This window comes from Cornus florida, unplaced genomic scaffold (assembly GCF_030987335.1).
Source record: "Cornus florida cultivar Cherokee Brave unplaced genomic scaffold, ASM3098733v1 CherokeeBrave_3.0.0_Hap2_Chr04, whole genome shotgun sequence".
In the NCBI taxonomy this organism is placed as follows: Eukaryota; Viridiplantae; Streptophyta; class Magnoliopsida; order Cornales; family Cornaceae; genus Cornus; species Cornus florida.
The window spans coordinates 15,179,801-15,197,863 of record NW_026775574.1 but is presented as its reverse complement, the minus strand read 5'-3'; the positions used below and the strand labels follow the sequence as shown (position 1 = coordinate 15,197,863).

Sequence of the window (18,063 nt, the reverse complement as noted above, 5' to 3'; positions counted from 1 at the left end):
TTTGATAGACATTTGTTAATTGTTATAATAATTAAAGCTAATGATTTATATGACACCCAAAAAACAAAAAAACAAGAAGATAATTTTTTTAAAAAAAAAAAAAAAATTACAAAGCATGGAATTTTTTTTTTTTTTTTGTTTTAGATTTTGTATAAATCAAATTATTATATTGAATCCCCTTCCTTCCCGTGTGCTTCAGCTGATGAGTTAGTGGGAAGCTGTGGCCTTCCTGTGTGACCATTTAGGATACTGTTGCTCATCGTGCAGCGAAGCTCTCTGTGGATTATGAAGACCAGATCTTCAATGGCTTGCCGGCCTCGTTGGGAGGGGGTGCTCTTTGATTTGCTTCGTTGCTTCTATGCTGATGTTGTGGTGGTGCTGGTTGTTTTGGTTTTAAAAAAAAAAAAAAAAAAAAAAAAAAAAAAAAAAAAAAACTAAAAAGATAAAAAGAAAACTTGCCATGAAAACGGAAAAGAAAATGATACCGTTATGAAAAACTAAAAAAATAAAGAAAGAGGCTTTAAAAAATAAAAAGACAAGGAAAAAGACGTATTTTATAAAAATAAATAAAAGTAGCAATAATACATATTTAAGTTGAAATTTTAGAATAATTACCTCATATTTTTATATATGTCGATCTTAAGTCGGGTATTAAAGTCGTCAATAATATAATTTTTCATTTTAAACAGACTAAACTTACATCTACCTTTCCTAAAATTTGTCCTATTAAAATATCTTTTCAATATAATTCATGATATTCACGACCAAGAAGTAATGTGCTGAATCAAGATTTCATATGATGTAAATTGCTACTGTAGTGATGATGTAATATTTAAACACATTTATATTTATTTTTTAGCATATTTATATTTATTTATTTCGGTTAGATTTAACAACACATTAAATCTCACTTAAATAAATAAATTTAAAAGCGTTGAGAAGCTCTGCAACACCGAAAATTACAATAGAGGATCCGGGCTCATGATAAAACAAGACTGGGCCTTTGACTTTTGGGCTTAGGACTCAGCTTGAGTTTGGGCCTTCGAATAAAACACGGCAACCATGACCCGCAGGTGAGTCTGGTGAGACCTCGGCCTCCCTACGACTCCGGTGTCTGATTCTCAGATCACAGATCTCTCGAGAAGAACGGAGTGTCTAGATCTCCTCCGCCAAAATATAGCTTTCTCAAACCCTAATAGTATATTCGCCGAACACACAATGATCCAAAGAACACACACCACAGTCTCTATTCTTTTTCTTCTTCTGATCCTAGGGTTTCTATCGATCGTTGCCCAGTCACTCCGATTCGACCTCGAATTGGGTCACACCAAATGCATCTACGAAGACATCAAAACCAATTCCATGACCGTCGGAAAATACAGCGTTGTCAATCCCAGTGAAGACCATCCCATGCCCGACGATCACAAAGTCACCGTCAGGGTAATCTATTTCGAACATGAGCAGAAAAAACCTAGCTTTATTTTGTCACATTTTCTCAGTAACCAAAAGGGTGTCTTATATATATATATATTTGTGTAGGTATCTTCGACTGATGGGAATATTCATCACGCAGCGGACGATGTGGAGTCGGGACAGTTTGCATTTCAGGCGGTGGAGGCTGGGGACTACTCGGCTTGCTTTTGGGCTGGGAATCACAATCTTCAGGCGAAGATCACCGTTGAATTTGATTGGAGGAGTGGTATGGCTGCCAAGGACTGGTCCAATGTTGCCAAGAAGGGTTCCGTTGAGGTAAGCCTTTTCTGTGTGTGTGTGTGGTGCTATGTGAGATTGACAGATTGTATACTTTGATGACATTGTGCTTGCTGATGTATACTTGAATGCTGCTGGTGCAAAAGGGTTTTAAAGTTTGTTTTTTTGTTGTGGGTTGCATTATGGATTTGTTATGTGGGGTTTGGTAGAAAACGAATATTGGGTTTTCAGAATAGGGTGGAAAAAATGAAGTCCCTTCTTTTTTGTTTTTGTTTTTAATTATAAAGTAGGCAATTGAACATTATGTACAAAAAGTATACACCATCATTCAAAAGTCACTTGCAGTTTACTCCTGTTGAGGGAGAATAAAGAATCCAAATGATATGAGAGAGAGAGGGAAGGAGGGAGAAGGCATAAATATTTTCCCTTGTCTCAAGCTTACAGACAATACAAAGATTTGGTTAAAATTAGATGTCAGACATAGTTGGAAAAGTTAAACAAGAACTTCCAAGAGAGCACCTTTGCTTTGTCCTGTTTTTTTTGTTTGTCCTGTTTTTTTAATTTACCCAATCACTTAGAGGTCCTCCAAGTTTCCAGCAAAAGTCAAACAAGAACTTCCAAGAGAGCACCTTGGCTTTGTCCTTCTTTTTTTTTTTTATGATTATTTATTTACCCAATTACTTAGAGACCATGCAAGGTTTGGATTCCGAAAATTGTTCATCTTTTCTTTCGCTCTTCACTTAACTATTCTTTCCTCCACTATGCTGAACGTATTAGGAACCTGGGGCTGGGGATGCCCTGCACAAAGTTTTAAGGAAACTCCCAATGCTAATTTGTTAACACCTGCCATATGTCTTTCGATTTTAAATTTCAATTTCCTTTTTCACCAAAAATACTCCTATGACCACTTAACTGCTTTAGTTAGAGACATTGTATGGAGTCCTTTCTAGCCATAGTTGTAATATCTGAAGCGTATTTATCTCATTTGTGCACTCTTGGATTACTCTATGTAATTGTTTTTCCTCAACTAGACAAGCTAATATCATGCTTTTGGCCCATAATAATCAGTTTTTCCTGCTCACATGTGATGTTTTTTTTGGTTTGGAACTTTGGTCAAAGTCTACGACAGGGTACCTAGATATCTAATATGGAGGATTTTAGAAAGAAAAAAGAAAAAGAAAAGAAAGAGAGAGAGTTACAAAGGGATACATTGACACAATAAAGGACACTTACAATGGTTGTTTGACTTTAGTTAGAACACTTGTAGGAGAAACAAGTGAATTCCCAATTATTGTAGGCTTACATCAAGGTCAGTATTAAGCCCATACCTTTTTGCCGGTGATATTGTTTTTGTTGGTGAGACTAAAGGAGTTAATAGCAAATTGGAGGTTTGGAGAGAAGCTCTAGAACTAAAAGGGTTTAAGATAAGTAGAAATAAAACTGAATATATGGAATGTAACTTTAGTAAATTTAGAAATACAAATGAGGATGTAGTGGGGAATATAAAGGTACAAGAAATGAACATTTTCGCTATTCAACCTAATTATTTCATAATGAAAGAGAAATTGGAGATAGCGATAATCATAGGATCAGGGGCAGCCTGGCAGGATTGGTTAAATGGAGGGTGCATCTAGTATATTGTGTGACTGAAAAGGAGTTCTATCGAACAACTATTAGACCAACCATACTTTATGGCAACAGAATGTTGGGTAGCTAGGAAACAACATATACATAAAGTGAGTGTGACGGAAATGCGGATGTTGAGATGGATGCATGGTAAGACTAGAAAGGATAGAATATTAGAATTACAAATGATCACATTCAGGAGATGGATGGATTACAAATTGGAAATAAAATGAGAAAATTAATTAAGATGGTTTGGACATGTGCAAAGAAGACCATTAAGTGTGTCTGTTAAGAAAAGTGATGTAGTACATATTGAGGGTAATGCTAGGGGAAGAGGAAGACCAAATGGGTAGAGTTAATAAGGAAGGATATGATATAATGATACCATGTGAATTGACTAAGTCTATGGCCTTAAATAGAGCGGAATGAAAACATAGTATTCAAGTAGCCAACTCCAAGTAGTTGGGAGAAAGGCTTGGTTGTTGTTGTCGTCACATGTAATCCTCTAGATGTCAACTGTCCTCTTTGAATTCATACTGATGGAATTTATCTGATGGTTGTGTATCACAAGTCAAATATGAAAGGAGATTCAATTCCATACTTGAAAAAGATCTGCCCTTAAGACTGCTATATTTGTCTCCTACTGTTTTGAAGGGAGATGTATTTGTCTTAAAAAAAATTGAACCGTGGAGAAAATTTATGGCATTCATCGGTTTAGAATCAAATAGAAGTGGATATTATACTCCACGCTATCCACTTTCTCTTTGATTTCAAAACAGCATTTTTCTAAGTTAAATTTAGTGATGGTCCCGATTTACATGTGGGATATCATTGTATGAATCTTGGCTCTTTGTGTTAACTTCATTTGATTTTTGAATCATCCAATAATTCACTATTTCACCTATATCATTATCTAAATTTCGGAAGGAGATGTATTTGTCTTAAAAATTTTGAACTATGGAGAAAATTTATGGCATTCATCGGTTAAGAATCAAATAGAAGTGGATATTATACTCCACATAATCCACTCTCTTTTGTTCTAAACAGCATTTTTCTAAGTTAAATTTACTGATGGTCCTGATGTACACGTGGGATATCATTGTATGAATCTTGGCTCTTTGTTAACTTAATTTGATTTTTGAATCATCCAGTAATTCACTAATTCACCTGTATCCTTATCTAAAATTTGAAATTTTAATTATTTGGTTTTGAATTGTTATCATCATTATATTATCAAATTGTGAGACACTATTAAATTTAGATTCCATATATAATATGTGGTATATATATTTTGTTGTACTAAATTATATCTTTCTTACTCTAATAATTTTTTTTTCCATGATTCTAATTGAGCTTCCTTATAACTATTCAATTACACTATGTCATCAGCAATGAACAGACACCATGGAATATCTCCTTATAAATTTTTCCTTATTTCATCTAGTAATTTTTTTTTTTTTTTTGAATAAATATATGGCTTAACCTCAGTCTTTGGTGCATTCCTACCTTTTATAGGGAGACCACTAAACTCTCTACATATAGTAAAAATCTAGTCTTTGTGTTATTTAACATGTCTTAAATCACTCTTATAAGTTGCATAGGAATCTGTTTTATTTGTAAAGTTAAACAAATAATATTCCTCGATACTTCTTCAGGTATTTGATTGTTGTAGTGTTGTACACAAATTAGATGTTTGAAAATGACAGATTTACTGATCCAGAAGTACAATGGTTTGTCATATTTTGGTTGTCAGGCCATGCAATTGGAGCTAAATAAAATGGAAGAAATGGTTACATCCATTCATGAGGAGATGTTTTATCTCCGTGAAAGGCAAGTGAACTTAAATTCTCTTGAACAGTTTATGATATATATATATATATATATATATCTGAGGAGCACTGTTAGTTTATCACAAGAAGGTTTATGCATACTTTTAATGCTTGTTGCAGGGAAGAAGAAATGCAGGAACTCAATAGAGCAACGAACTCCAGAATGGCTTGGTTGACTTTTCTTTCACTTGTCATTTGCTTATCAGTGGGAGGTTTACAATTATGGCATTTGAAGGCCTTCTTCGAAAAGAAGAAGATCATATAATTTCATCGTATTATAATTTTCATTATTTGTACTCTTGTACAATTTTTGTCAGTTTTCATCAATAACCTCTGGCTCGAAAAGTAATTCTGATAATGTTGTCAGTTCTTTGTTACAACCATATCCATTAGAATTAACTTGGAGCTCAAGATGGATAGGTTTTCTTGCTAAAAAAGATGCACTAGTGCCTTAACAGCACATGATATTTCAAATAGTTGGAAGTGATTCTGTCTTTTAAATGGTTAATGTTAGATTTAGTCGTTTCTGGACAGAACAATCTGAATTTCGCCCACCGAGTTTCCTTCACCGGTTTTACACCTAACTCTCAGGCAATTCTCAGGCTATGCTTGGTAGGGTGGGTTTGAAGGGGAATGATAACTTTAGTTATGGGGGGAAAGGGAAGGGAATGATAATTTTAATTTGGTATTGTGTTTGGTTGGTTAATGAGAGAAAAGAAAGGAAAGGACAATAATCACGCTTGGGAAAAGAAGGGAAAGAAAAGAGAGGGAATTGTTTGAATAAATTTTCTTGTGGGAATTGGCCCACAAGAAAAGAAAAAAAAAGTTCAGCCTCTACAAATCAATCAGCTGCCACCTCCATCTGTAAATCTCCTTCTCAACTCTACACTTGCCCTCTCAATTCAGCCTCCGCCTCCATCTGTAAATCCCGCCCCCCCCCCCCCCCCCCCCCCAACTGGAAACTACAAAATCAAAACCCATATCAGTATATCATTTCAGATTGTTCAAAAAATCAAAATATCATTTCAGATTGTTCAAAAAATCAAAACCCATATCTTTTGGTTTCCATTGCCTGCTCTTCCAGTTCGGGTTCGCCGTTGTCTCTCAACTCTCCAAGCTTGCCCCCCTCTCTAGCTGCAACTTCTAACTTGTATATATGTATGGGTTTTGTCTTAATTTTGTTTCTAAATCAACTAATCAGGGTCTGTAATTCTTGTTTTGCAAACTAAATCCTAAAATCAAGTGTAATCTTGAATTTGTGTAAGGGTAACTTTGGCATTAGAGCTAATACATCAACCCTAGCCATCCCTTTCCTTCCATTTTCTCTAATTTTTGGGAGGTTAAGAAAAGCACTATTCATGCCTTGAGTTATCCTTCCAAAACCATCCATCACCTTCCCTTTCCTTCTTACCATTTATGCCAAACACACCTTTTTAATCCCCCTCCATCACTTTCCCTTCCCTTTCCTCCCTAGTTGGACAAGGCTTTTTATACATGGTTGAAAATCCATTTCTAGCCTCACTTCTGTTTAGAGACTGTAATTTTCAATATATATATATATTATTTTAGTTGGTGCCAGAGGGCCACCAGAACAAAGCAGACAATCTCACATTTCTAGGATTTTTTTAGCCCTGACGGTGGCCCTAGAGACAGTACTTTAGGGTCAGTTTGGTAAAGTGAAAATTGAAGGAAAGGGAAGGGAAGGTGATGGAGGGGGATTAAAAATTTGTGTTTGGTTAAAATTGTTGGAAGGAAAGGGAAGGGAAGGGAAGGGTTTGGAGGGTTAACTTGTGCCTTCAACAGTAAATTTCTTAACCTCCCAAAAATGGGAGGAAATGAAGGGAAAGGGAAGAAGAGGCTTGGTGTGTGATTTCATATGCCAATCTTGCCCTTGATTAATTGATTTAGCAGTTGCACAGAGAGAGGAGGGCAAGCTTGAGAGTTGAGAATGACGAAGCTTGCTTGCGAACGGCGAACGCCGAACCCGAATTGGAACAGCGGGCGATGGAAACTGATATGGGTTTTGATTTTTTGAACAATCTGAAATTGGGTTTTGATTTTTGAACAATCTGAAATGATGCCGATATGGGTTTTGAAGTTTTGATTCTTGCAGACAAATATATAAACTGAAATATATGGGTTTTGAACTTTTGATTCTTGTAGTAGTTTGTAGTTGCAAAGAGAGAGAGAGAGAGAGAGAGAGAGAGAGAAGTTTGGTGTTGAGAACGAGAATTGAGAGGTGGAGTTTAGAACGAGAAGAGAGAGTTGATTTGCCCTAAAAAAAATGGAGGCTGAAATGATTTGCACTAAAAATTTTTTTCCTACGAGACAAATATATATATATATATATATATATAATTTTATATTTTAAAATATAAAAGGGCATAATAGTAAATTTATTAAAATAATTCTCCTTCCTATCCATCCATTTCTTTCCCCAAATATGATTATTATCCTTCCATTTCTTTTCCTTCATTCATCAATCAAACACAATACCAAATTAAATTTATCCTTCCCTTCCCTTTCCTTTCCTTCATAATTGATGTTATCCTTCCCCTTCAAACCCACCCTACCGTCCATGACCTTAAAGATCAAAATGTACTTGGTTTTAATAATAAATAGAGGAGACAAAAACCTATTTTGAGAAATAACCCTTCCCAAGTTTAACGAATTTTATTAGGGATGGCAATTTGTATTGGCTGGTCGTGTTTGTGTTGTTTCAGAGTATTGAGTATGACACAAATATGTGTCGTTTCAGAGTATCAAGTATGACACAAACAGGACACGATTATTACACAGGTAATGCGCAACCCATTTAATAAATAGATCATGACTTAAAACGACAAGACACATTTAAGTCATTTTTAACACAAATATGACACGCTTATTCAACACCTTTAGCTAAACAGACCACGTTTAAGCCAAATCCAAACCCACATATTTCGTGTCGTGTTCGGATTGTATTAGTGTGTTGTGTCAAATATTGCCACCCTTGTCTGACTTCTATGAGTTCAGTCAAGGAAAAAGCAACGGTTAACACAAAATTCAAAGTGTTCTCACTAAATACTTGAAATAAAATCCTACCTTCATCAAAGTTTTGGGGCTCTTTGTAACCAGCAAGGGCCAATCCGTGTTTAGCTTGTCATTGCCTTTCATTTTGTTATGAGAAAGCAAACCCTATTATACAAGGAAAAAAAACAAAAAAAAAAAACAAAAAGAAGGAAAGGGAAAAAGAAAATGGAATACCTAAAGTTTTGACTAATGCAATGTTATTTGAAAGAATTTCACATTCAGATGCAGTAAAACTTGTAACAATTAGAAAACAGCACAACATGCCATAGAAATCTGGAATTCCTGAACGGTTAACATACTGCAAGCTCAACACTTGGTATTTACATAAAAGATAATACGAGCCAAAACGCTGTCTAACTGGTTAAGACTTAAGCAGATAAGATAGTATCACTGTTCACGTGGCGAATGAGTTCAATAGAGGAGAACATTGCATTTACAGGTTTATTAGTTTTAACTTGGAACCACCAAAAATTTAAATGATGGAGAAAGGAGAGACGAAACTTGGTCAAAGGATGAATGGTTTAAATTGTTGAATTGGAAGAGACTCCGTGAGAATTGGAGTGCAGAAACAGGAGAACAAGTGAACATCACCTCTCAAGTTCGGTTTAAGAATCAGAATGTGGAAGTGAAATACCAGTTATAGGAGTAACTCTAGTAAAACTCGCCCAGTTGAGTCTACTCATGATCCCATCTGCACAATCAGGTAAGGGGTACAGGGGGAAACAGAACGAAAAAATATACCATCCCAATCTGGTTGTGTTCGTGTTCGATTTGTCATGCAGTAAAGATGTTCCAAGAGTGATCTGATGGCAAAATTTCCTTGATCTTTTCAAGCTTCCTAAGAATCTCCAAGAAAGAAGGTCTTTTGTTCATGTCCGCGTCCCAGCACTGCTCTGTTAATCTGAATGGTCAATATAATATAAATTAGCATCCCAAAATTCAGGCATCTATATTTTTCGAGTAACGTAATATTTGTAGTGGCACCTAAAGTTTGAAGTTTACACTGGCATCCCAGTTCAAGTTTCTGGGGTATCCATGTGGTACTTTTTTGATCATGTGGATGGGAGTACGGGTGGTGATTAAAGTTGCATTACCATTAAATATTGTGCTTACAGACCTAGGAGTCATACTCTGAAAACCATTAGAGCAAGTCTTAGGGCAAACACTAATAAATGGTGTGCTAAAATCGACTTGGTTCCATAAGAGAGAGGCAGTTAGTGTTAAACAAGGTGTTTCAAGAACTGCTCAGCCAAATTTGTCTCTCCCCCTCCCCTATGTGTGTGTGTGTGTCCAGTGTCTCTTGAAAATGAAAAATGATCTTTTTTGCATTCAGATAAACATACAAGACTATATTCTAGCAGACTGCATCATTAAATGGACAATTGAGACAACAGTTTCTGAAATTTTAAGTTAATCTGCTTCTCCATTCAGTTAATTTTTTAGGGGACTAGTAGTGGGAGAGGCAGAATTTGGATATTGCAATATTGGGAACTGAGATGTGGTTGAGTTCGAGCTCAACTTTCCTTCCGTAAATTTATACTCATCAGTTCCTAAATTATATAATATACCGAAGTCACTGAGATGTAATTCAGTTAGTGTGCTCATCAACTTCCCTTTTCATTAGTTTACCCTCATCGGCTCCTAAGCTAAATAGTATACTCAAGGCGATTAAGTGCAACCAGTAATAGAACCTCTACCCTCCGCATGTGTCGAGTGCAAATATTATTTGCCAATTAAACTTTATTGGAGTCGGTTACGGGGCCACGCATATGGTATGATAGTGCAAACTTAAAATGGTTGGTAGACAAAGAATCCAGAATTAACTTACTCCCTCAATTCAGGAATGTAACCTTTTGCCCGAAAGGATGGCCTGTGTCCTTCTGCTACATATTTGGCCGCTTCATAAGGTTCATAGTTCGACAATGGTGGATCACCTTCAAGCATCTGCATAAGTTGAGAACATAATCAACCAGATCTTTGTTTGAATTCCTTTGCTTCTTTAATCATTCATATGGAAACAAAAATTACCTCATACAGTATCATTGCAAAAGAGAAAACGTCGACCTTCTTATCATATTTCCGGTGCTTGAAAACCTCAGGAGCCATATAGCGATCTTTTGTTTATTATAGGAAATGAAAAGAAGAAATAAGAACTTCATAATAAGTTCTTTTATATTTCAAAAATAAAAAATCGAATGGATATACTAACAACTTCCAGTCTCGCCAGTCATTTTGTACACATCATGAGAATTTTGAACCTTGATGAGCTTGCTTAGTCCAAAGTCTCCAACTTTTAAGTGGTCTGCGCTGGAGTTGACAAGAAGAACATTCCTGAAAAAATCACCACATTCAGCTCGGGAACATAGAACAACTACCCTTCCCACAGGAGAAAGAAAGCAAGGGGGGATGGACAGAGAGAGAGAGAGTGTGTGTAATTTCAGCAGGCTCAAGTCAACATGCTGCAGTAGTAGTTATTAAAGTAACATGCTAATATGTCCAGTCAGATCCAACACAATAATCAACTTACCTTGGCTTTAGGTCTCGGTGAATTATGACATTTGGCTCGTTGTGAAGATATGTCATGCCTCTGGCCACATGGGATTTACAAACTCGGGTTAGCATGGAATTCAATTCAATAAGGCTGCATTTGGCAACTCAGAAAATCAAAAAATCAGAAAATAGTTCTAGACTAAAGCTTTTCTCATGTTTAATTTTCCGGTGAAATTGAACAGCATTGTGAGATATTGGGACATATAGCCTCCTCAAATTCTAGGGTGATTAAATCAAAAGATAAAGAAAGTTGTTCTTCACCGATAAAAATTGGAAAGTTTCACTAATCTGCAGAAATGGGAGATTAGTGGAAGAATCTGAAAAGATTTCCTGCATCTACTTTCTATTTTCCAAGAATGACATAAATAATCCTTTTATTTATCCATCTCTCTCATACTTCTCTCCACCCATTGTTGCACCCCTGACTGGGATTTGGTATCGTAAGTAAGCAATTATCCGTCTTCATGTAAAAGATTGAACACAAAAAATATTTTTCATTGTGTCAAAGCAAATGGATATATGATATTTAACCATTTTTTAGAACTAAGCTCAATGCTCATCCAACAATTTGAACATCCAAACAAAAATTAAACTGCAAAAGCTTTAAATGCTACAATACAGGAGAAATAACAACACGAGTCATGCTAAATTGGTCATTTCTTGATTCACAACTAAACTGATTCCAGCCTAAATTGGTTCAAAGCACCAGATTCTCGAGGTATAAAACTTGAGGACTACAAAAAGATTAAGATGAAACGACCTTTTAGTAACTGAATGATTACACTACCCTTAAAATAGTTTTTCATAGTATCTAGGAGTAGCTTAAATACAATCTTCCTAGTCATGAAACAATGTTATAACTCTATAAATATATATATATAAAACAAATAACTGACTAGAATTAGCAGGTAGGAGGGTTTGGCATATTCTATTGAAAGCATTAGAGAGACTACTTTGAATTTTTAAGTACCTGGCAATGTCTAATGCAAAGTTGATAGCCGTCGACGGATTAAGTGCACCCTTTTCCTTGAGATGCTTATGAAGATCACCCTGTAATATGTAAGTGAAATGCTACCATTTAGCAAGGTAACTTCCTTCTATGACAAAAAAAAGTTAACCACCCAGAAACGTAAAACACAAATTATGCAATCCTTTACCCCCCGTAAATACTCCGTGATTAACATTAAGGGATTCCTCTCAGTGACAGCTCCAAGGAATTGGACAATATTAGGGTGGCGGAGCTTCACCAGCAAATTCACCTCATGCCTGAAGTCCTGACTGAAACAGAGAAGCAATACATAAGTACACTCTTCTCTCTCTCTCTCTCTCTTTTTCTTCTTAAGGAATTTCATTAGAAATAGAAAAGCAAACTGAACTTATAGCATGGACAACCTCTTTAAATCATTATATTGTCCATGGGACCAAATTTACTTGATATATACTAGATGATAATTCCAAAATTCAATTGGAATCCTATCATCTCTTCTGAAACAATGCATTGTGCATAAATGAAAGCGTCCAAGGCAATTTTTAAATAATTAGAAAGCGACCTCTCATGCTTTAGATTTTGTTCTACTCCCACATACAATCACCAGAGATCAGTGGATAAAAAAGATTTAGTAATTAATTCAGATGAAAAGAACAAATTATAATCCAGAACCATGATTTACACAGTTGTAGCTTAACAATTGAGTAAATCAAAATTTCATAATCAACTTTTTATAAGAAAATGTGGAATAGAAATGGATTTTACATCACCAATTTATCATTTGAAAGAGTTGGAAGAATCCGTTTGACAGCTACAGGTGTTCCACGCCAACATGCTCTTAAAATCTCACCAAAAGACCCCTATCAGCATCAGCTATCATCAGTAACAGTAGATCTTGCAGTATGACTGCCAAATAACAAACAGTATTTAGAAAAACTAGAGTTGCAATTTGTTTGACATAAGATAACATCAAAGGCCAGTCAACTTAATAGATCATCTCATGAAGATAATAGTCAACCGTGTCCTTACTGAGTTTTCACTTAATAAGTTTAGAGGATTGTAATCCCTACAGAATTATTTATGATTTAATTATATATTTTTTAGGATTAAGCTATATCCTTTGCTTGGAGACAAAGCAGTTTCTATTGCTGGGAATCAAGCAATGTATAGATTTGGCAGATCTCTCATTGTAATAACTATATTTACTTTAAGAATAGATAAGTAAAGGGGAGTTTTGAATTTGTTATTTCTTACATCAATAATGCTACTCAAACCAAAATACAAAGCTGACTAAACAACATGAAAGAAAAATAACCAAAAATTACATTCACTGATGTCATCCCATTAATATCTACTGATCACTTTTCTTTGGTTTGTTTATTCGGTTTAATTTTTCATTTTGAAAAGCATTTTTTCCAGTAAATATTGAAAGGCATTTTCCTGCTTATGTTCTTGTGTGTTTTTTAGGTGATTATTTTTCCTTTCGCAATCATGCAAGGCTCGGCTGGATTGATATAATCCTGATTAAGGTAGAAATCTAGCAAATATCGGTCTTCTTTAAGTGCCAAGACACTTTATTTCTACTGCATCATTTTTTATAGCAGACACGCCAATTCCTAGCCACCTGGACTGCATCAATTCCACATGCTACTGACTTTTAGAGAGGGTGTTCATTACTTTTAGTTCTTTTGATATTTCTTAGATGGCTGACTAGTGGCTTGATCGTTTAACTTTGTCTTTGTTTTTCTTCCTTCTCCAATTTGTGTAATTGACAGAAAGGTAGCATAAACACATGTCATGGGTTCCAAATTCAAAATTCAATTAGCTTATCAGCGAAAAACTTGATCATTTTATCAGTGATTTTTAGGCAAGCAAAATAACACCTTTCCAATAGTACTTTGGTTTGAAAAATCCAGCTCGGAAGGATCAATCTCCCAGTCACACTTGTTTGGTACAGGGGGCAGAACAGGCTTTGGTTCATAATGACTTCCACTTTGGCCCTGCAGCATAAGCACCAATACTCATAGTACACAGAAGCAAAAAATTCTAGAAGGCACATTGACATCTGCATGATTTAACTCAGTGTATCTAGCATCAACATCTAAAAACCAAAAAAGAACAATGGATTGGTAAGAAATGGTATGCATGCACCCTCATATGCATGCAAAATGAGTGATCATGTCAGTGATAGAAGTTTGATTAACTTATGCATGAATTTAGGTCTTGTGGCCAACTTCCAAGGGATAACCTAATTTCAATTTTTTTTTTTTTTTTTGCGTCAAAAGTGTTAGACACACTTACCTCAAAAGCTTAACTTATTACAGAGGTAGATAGACAGTCAGACAGTATGCAAGTAGACAGATTGAAAGACGTGAACCCTTTCACACAGTCACACGTGGAGAGGCACACCGAACAAAATGTGGACCATATATCCTAAGATCAAAGCTCTGGTACTATAGTGGACAACTACTTGCCCCAAAAGCTTACAGGATTAGATAATGGGACAAAACATAAATCAAGATCTTAAAACCGAGTTATCCAGAAAAAGAAAAAGTAAATAATTTTAGTGCATATAGTTATCTTTATCTTATCTTATCTTGTACATAAAATGAACATAAAATTGCAGATTCGAAAGTGAAGCACCACTCATATGGTATTTTGGATTATGTTAACTTAAAAGATCAACTAATGGCAACATAGGAGTTGTCAACTAGACAAAGAGTCAACCACAAATGGAGAAATATGCGTAACTACGACTTCAAACTAATATTTCAAAGTTCAGCACAGAAAAGAGACATATATAACTGTTGTTATCTAAGTCACATAGAGCAGGAGCACAAAAGCGGTAAAATCTAAGTCACACAGAGTGGTAGCAAGAGAGGAAGCGTGCCCGGAGCGTGAGAGTGGGAGTGCGTGGAGCGTGAGAGTGGCACCCGTTTAGAAGAATTGTGTGACTTTGGTTGTTATCAAAGGTGACCCTACCACATATCAGACCGAACCTCCAGTTAATAGAATTATTTTTAATAAAATAAAAAATAAGATAAAATAAAGATGTATGAGGGTGGAGATAGCTGAACCCTCAGCCTGCATCATGCTTTGAAACATGTATTGTAATTTTCAATAATATAAATTTTTAGAAGCAGGATTCATCAGCTGGTTTGACTCAGAATTGACCCAGTTGAACTATGACCTAGCCATTGAGAGGGATTGATTATCAGTCTGTCTGATAAAAGAAACCACTGCGATGATACATAATGATCAAATTGACTGGTTGAAAAAATAATGAGGAAACCAAGTTCCAAGTAATATATTGCAAGCAATAGACATTGCGAAGTATGAAACCAAATTAACTAAACTTCAATATTGCAAAGAAAGAAATAGGGGGAAGAAAGAAAAAAGAAAAATATAAGACAAATAGCTGGTAAACATCAAACTTACATAAGAAAGGCCGCCATAAGACTTCAACAACTCGATAACACTATACTTTTTAGCTCCTTCTGCATCAGCTAAAGGCTGTCATAAGAAGTTTCCAAGTTTAGATAACAACCTAGCTGAGTGTAATTCAGTTGACCAAGCCAGATAAAGACTGTATAATGAACAAAGAGCAGGCACATAGAAAAAATATATATGTGATGAAGGATAACAGATGAAAAAAGAAAAAAGATTAAGCATTGCATCCACAGATTTAGCTTTGCCATTTTTTGAAACATTATTCATATAACATAGCAGTAAAATGGCAACAAAGGCACATGACAAAGATAACTAACAAGCAAGACTAACTTCTCCAAGCATGCATGCGTCCTAACGGATTCAACACTAATATTCAGAAATTTATCACTTGTGAAAGCTCTCTCTAAAGCAAATGTATCATGCAAACTATCAAGATGATGCAAAAGAAAAAACAACAATATATATATATATATATATATATATATATCATTTTAAGCTGTCCAGCTGAAAATATACTGTGACGTAAGCTTATAAGGTGTCCACAATCAAAGAGAAGCTTGGCACCATTTTTGTGATGATCAGATGGAAACACTTCTTCCAAATTACAAACTCTTTTTAATTATATTCCTTACTTCTCTTTTACCTGAATTTGCATAGTTGCCACGCAATTCTTGGTTCGGCTTCTGCCTTCTACTCGAGCCAAGAAAAACAAGAAGCAGTGGTTCTTGAACCAGACATCAGAGTGTTCACTTCATATCCAGTATTACATTTATTCATGAGCCAATTTACAACAATTCTATAACACTAAGCACAACCAATAGCATTAAATGTGAATAGACAGATAATGAATGAGAATCTCAATTCAATTCAATTCAATTCCATAATAATTTCAGGAGGATACAACACCAGAAATTCTACATTAATCAAAAGTATCTCAGAATTAACAATCAAAACCATCTCTAATGAAGAACAATAAATCAAAATTGGCTCCGAGATAGAAAGTGTTACAGAAATTGATTATTGATTATACATTACCGTGTTCTTCCACCGATCTAGGGCGTTGACATCGGCTCCGAACTCGATCAAGCACTGCGCGACCTCGTTCCAACCGTGCAGCGAAGCCACATGAAGCGGAGTCCGACTATCGTAATCCCTAGCGTGGACCAGAGAGCGGTCCTCCTCCAACAGCTTCTGCACTGCGGCGGCGTCGTTTTGATGAGAATGCCACAGTATCAGAGACGTCCTGCTCACCCTAGCCTTCTCCTTCTTCTTGTCCGCCGACGCCGACGAATCTCCGGCGCCGGCCGAATGCCCAGAGCTCCCTTCGCTACCACTCATTGCAATGAACCCAACTGCTTTGTAGATTCTTCAGTATATGAGATTCAGAGGATCACAGTCATTCATTGCATAAACTGTCAATATTGCTTACACCTAACGTGTAGGTATATATATGTATTGCTTTCTTTACAATGAATGCAGAGGAAGGTTGTGAGTTTTACTTTTTCAACGTAATAAGAATTTTGATTCTCTCTCTTCCTACTGGATTCGGATCGGATCGATGGAATCATATTATCGAATTATCGAATGATGTTGAGCAAATAAATTATGAAATTTGTAACGGATTCGCGTACTGTTCTAATTCATATTCTATTTAGCTCAAATCGGGATTAATAGGATTCTAATTTGGATTAAAATCATATTTATAGACATATATAATTAAGAAATTGAGAATTGCAAATTGAGAATTGCTAATATACACAATGCTATGTAATATAACTATATAATTAAATAAATATAATGATAAATAATTAATATAAATTTAGTAATATATAATTAATATATATAACATTGATAAAAACACCACTAGTATATATATTAAGAGATTTATTAACATGTGAATGAGAACACCTCACTATTATATATATAACACTATATATAACATGTGAATGAGAACACCTCACTATTATATATATAACACTATATATATTGAATTTTTTTGTTACCTCTAATACAGATCTAATAGGAGTATTGATATATATATGTAAAATTATTTATAAATAATTATATATATATATATATATATATATATATATATAAAATTTTAATCGGATCGGATCAGCATAATCCATATCCGATTTGTTAAGTTAACGGATTATCGGATTCGGATTGTAATCGGGTTTTCAAATTTTTTGTTCAATCCATATCCAACTAATCGAATTGGATTCAGATCGGATCCGAATCAGGATTCGCTCCATTAACAGGTCTACTTCCTACTATTTGGCTGACTTTTACAATTTTCCTTCTCCAATCATTGCTTTTAGGGTATGTTTGTTTGTAGAAGTTCTTAATTCTTTCTCATTTCTCTTCTTCCTTTTCTTTTCTAATTTTCTTCCTAAGAAAAGCAAATACTTTCACTTGATTTTGGTTAAAGAAATCTTATCTTAAATCAACAATTATATGATATGTAGTATTTTTTTTTTTCAAAAAACGGTTTAGTTTTTGAGTTTTTTTTTTTAATTTTATTTTTTTAAATGCTCTAACATTTCTTCATATTTGCCTTTATTGCCAACGTATCAAACGAGTGAAAATGAAAGCCTAAAACTCCCCGCATGCTTGGTTGACTTTACTCAAAATCTCGAACACAATTTTTATCAAAGTATTTGGATTATTTAGAATTGCAAAAAATTAATCCTTGGCCATAATCTCACTTTATCAAAGTGTCTATAAGTTATAAGTTATAACCCATAAATGTGTATGTGTTTTTCTATTTGAAAAATGATTCTTGCACTAAATAATTACAGTGATTAGTGTGAATTACTAGACTTACTATTTTAATTG

At 34.9% G+C, this 18,063-nt stretch overlaps 2 protein-coding genes across 3 annotated transcripts; one reads left to right on the top strand and one right to left on the bottom strand.

The window, feature by feature from the left end:
- The first annotated feature begins 1,063 nt into the window (after positions 1-1,063).
- On the top strand, positions 1,064-5,673 carry LOC132302835 (transmembrane emp24 domain-containing protein p24delta9-like). Its single transcript, XM_059799818.1, has 4 exons — positions 1,064-1,440; positions 1,540-1,749; positions 5,090-5,166; positions 5,286-5,673. The coding sequence occupies exons 1-4, from the start codon at positions 1,219-1,221 to the stop codon at positions 5,428-5,430; spliced, it is 654 nt and encodes a 217-aa protein (XP_059655801.1). The 5' UTR covers positions 1,064-1,218; the 3' UTR covers positions 5,431-5,673.
- A 2,787-nt stretch (positions 5,674-8,460) lies between these two features.
- On the bottom strand, positions 8,461-16,752 carry LOC132302834 (serine/threonine-protein kinase VIK-like). Of its 2 annotated transcripts, XM_059799817.1 has the most exons (12): positions 16,261-16,351; positions 15,869-16,029; positions 15,214-15,288; positions 13,659-13,775; positions 12,541-12,635; positions 11,945-12,065; positions 11,758-11,837; positions 10,765-10,824; positions 10,447-10,568; positions 10,266-10,351; positions 10,066-10,181; positions 8,461-9,138 (listed from the first exon to the last, which is right to left on the bottom strand). In XM_059799817.1, the coding sequence occupies exons 2-12, from the start codon at positions 15,878-15,880 to the stop codon at positions 9,012-9,014; spliced, it is 1,011 nt and encodes a 336-aa protein (XP_059655800.1). In that variant the 5' UTR covers positions 15,881-16,029; positions 16,261-16,351; the 3' UTR covers positions 8,461-9,011. The 2 variants fall into 2 exon arrangements, with proteins under 2 accessions (XP_059655800.1, XP_059655799.1); XM_059799816.1 differs by lacking the exon at positions 15,869-16,029 and having other exon boundaries at positions 16,261-16,752.
- Positions 16,753-18,063: the final 1,311 nt, after the last annotated feature.

Coding starts and splice junctions, on each gene's coding strand:
- LOC132302835 (XM_059799818.1), top strand. CDS start 1,219: ATGATCCAAAGAACACACACCACAGTCTCTATTCTTTTTCTTCTTCTG. Junction 1,441..1,539: donor ATCACAAAGTCACCGTCAGG/GTAATCTATTTC, acceptor ATATTTGTGTAG/GTATCTTCGACTGATGGGAA. Junction 5,167..5,285: donor ATGTTTTATCTCCGTGAAAG/GCAAGTGAACTT, acceptor TGCTTGTTGCAG/GGAAGAAGAAATGCAGGAAC.
- LOC132302834 (XM_059799816.1), bottom strand. CDS start 16,563: ATGAGTGGTAGCGAAGGGAGCTCTGGGCATTCGGCCGGCGCCGGAGAT. Junction 15,289..16,260: donor TAGATCGGTGGAAGAACACG/GTAATGTATAAT, acceptor TTCTTATGACAG/CCTTTAGCTGATGCAGAAGG. Junction 11,838..11,944: donor TCACGGAGTATTTACGGGGG/GTAAAGGATTGC, acceptor TACATATTACAG/GGTGATCTTCATAAGCATCT.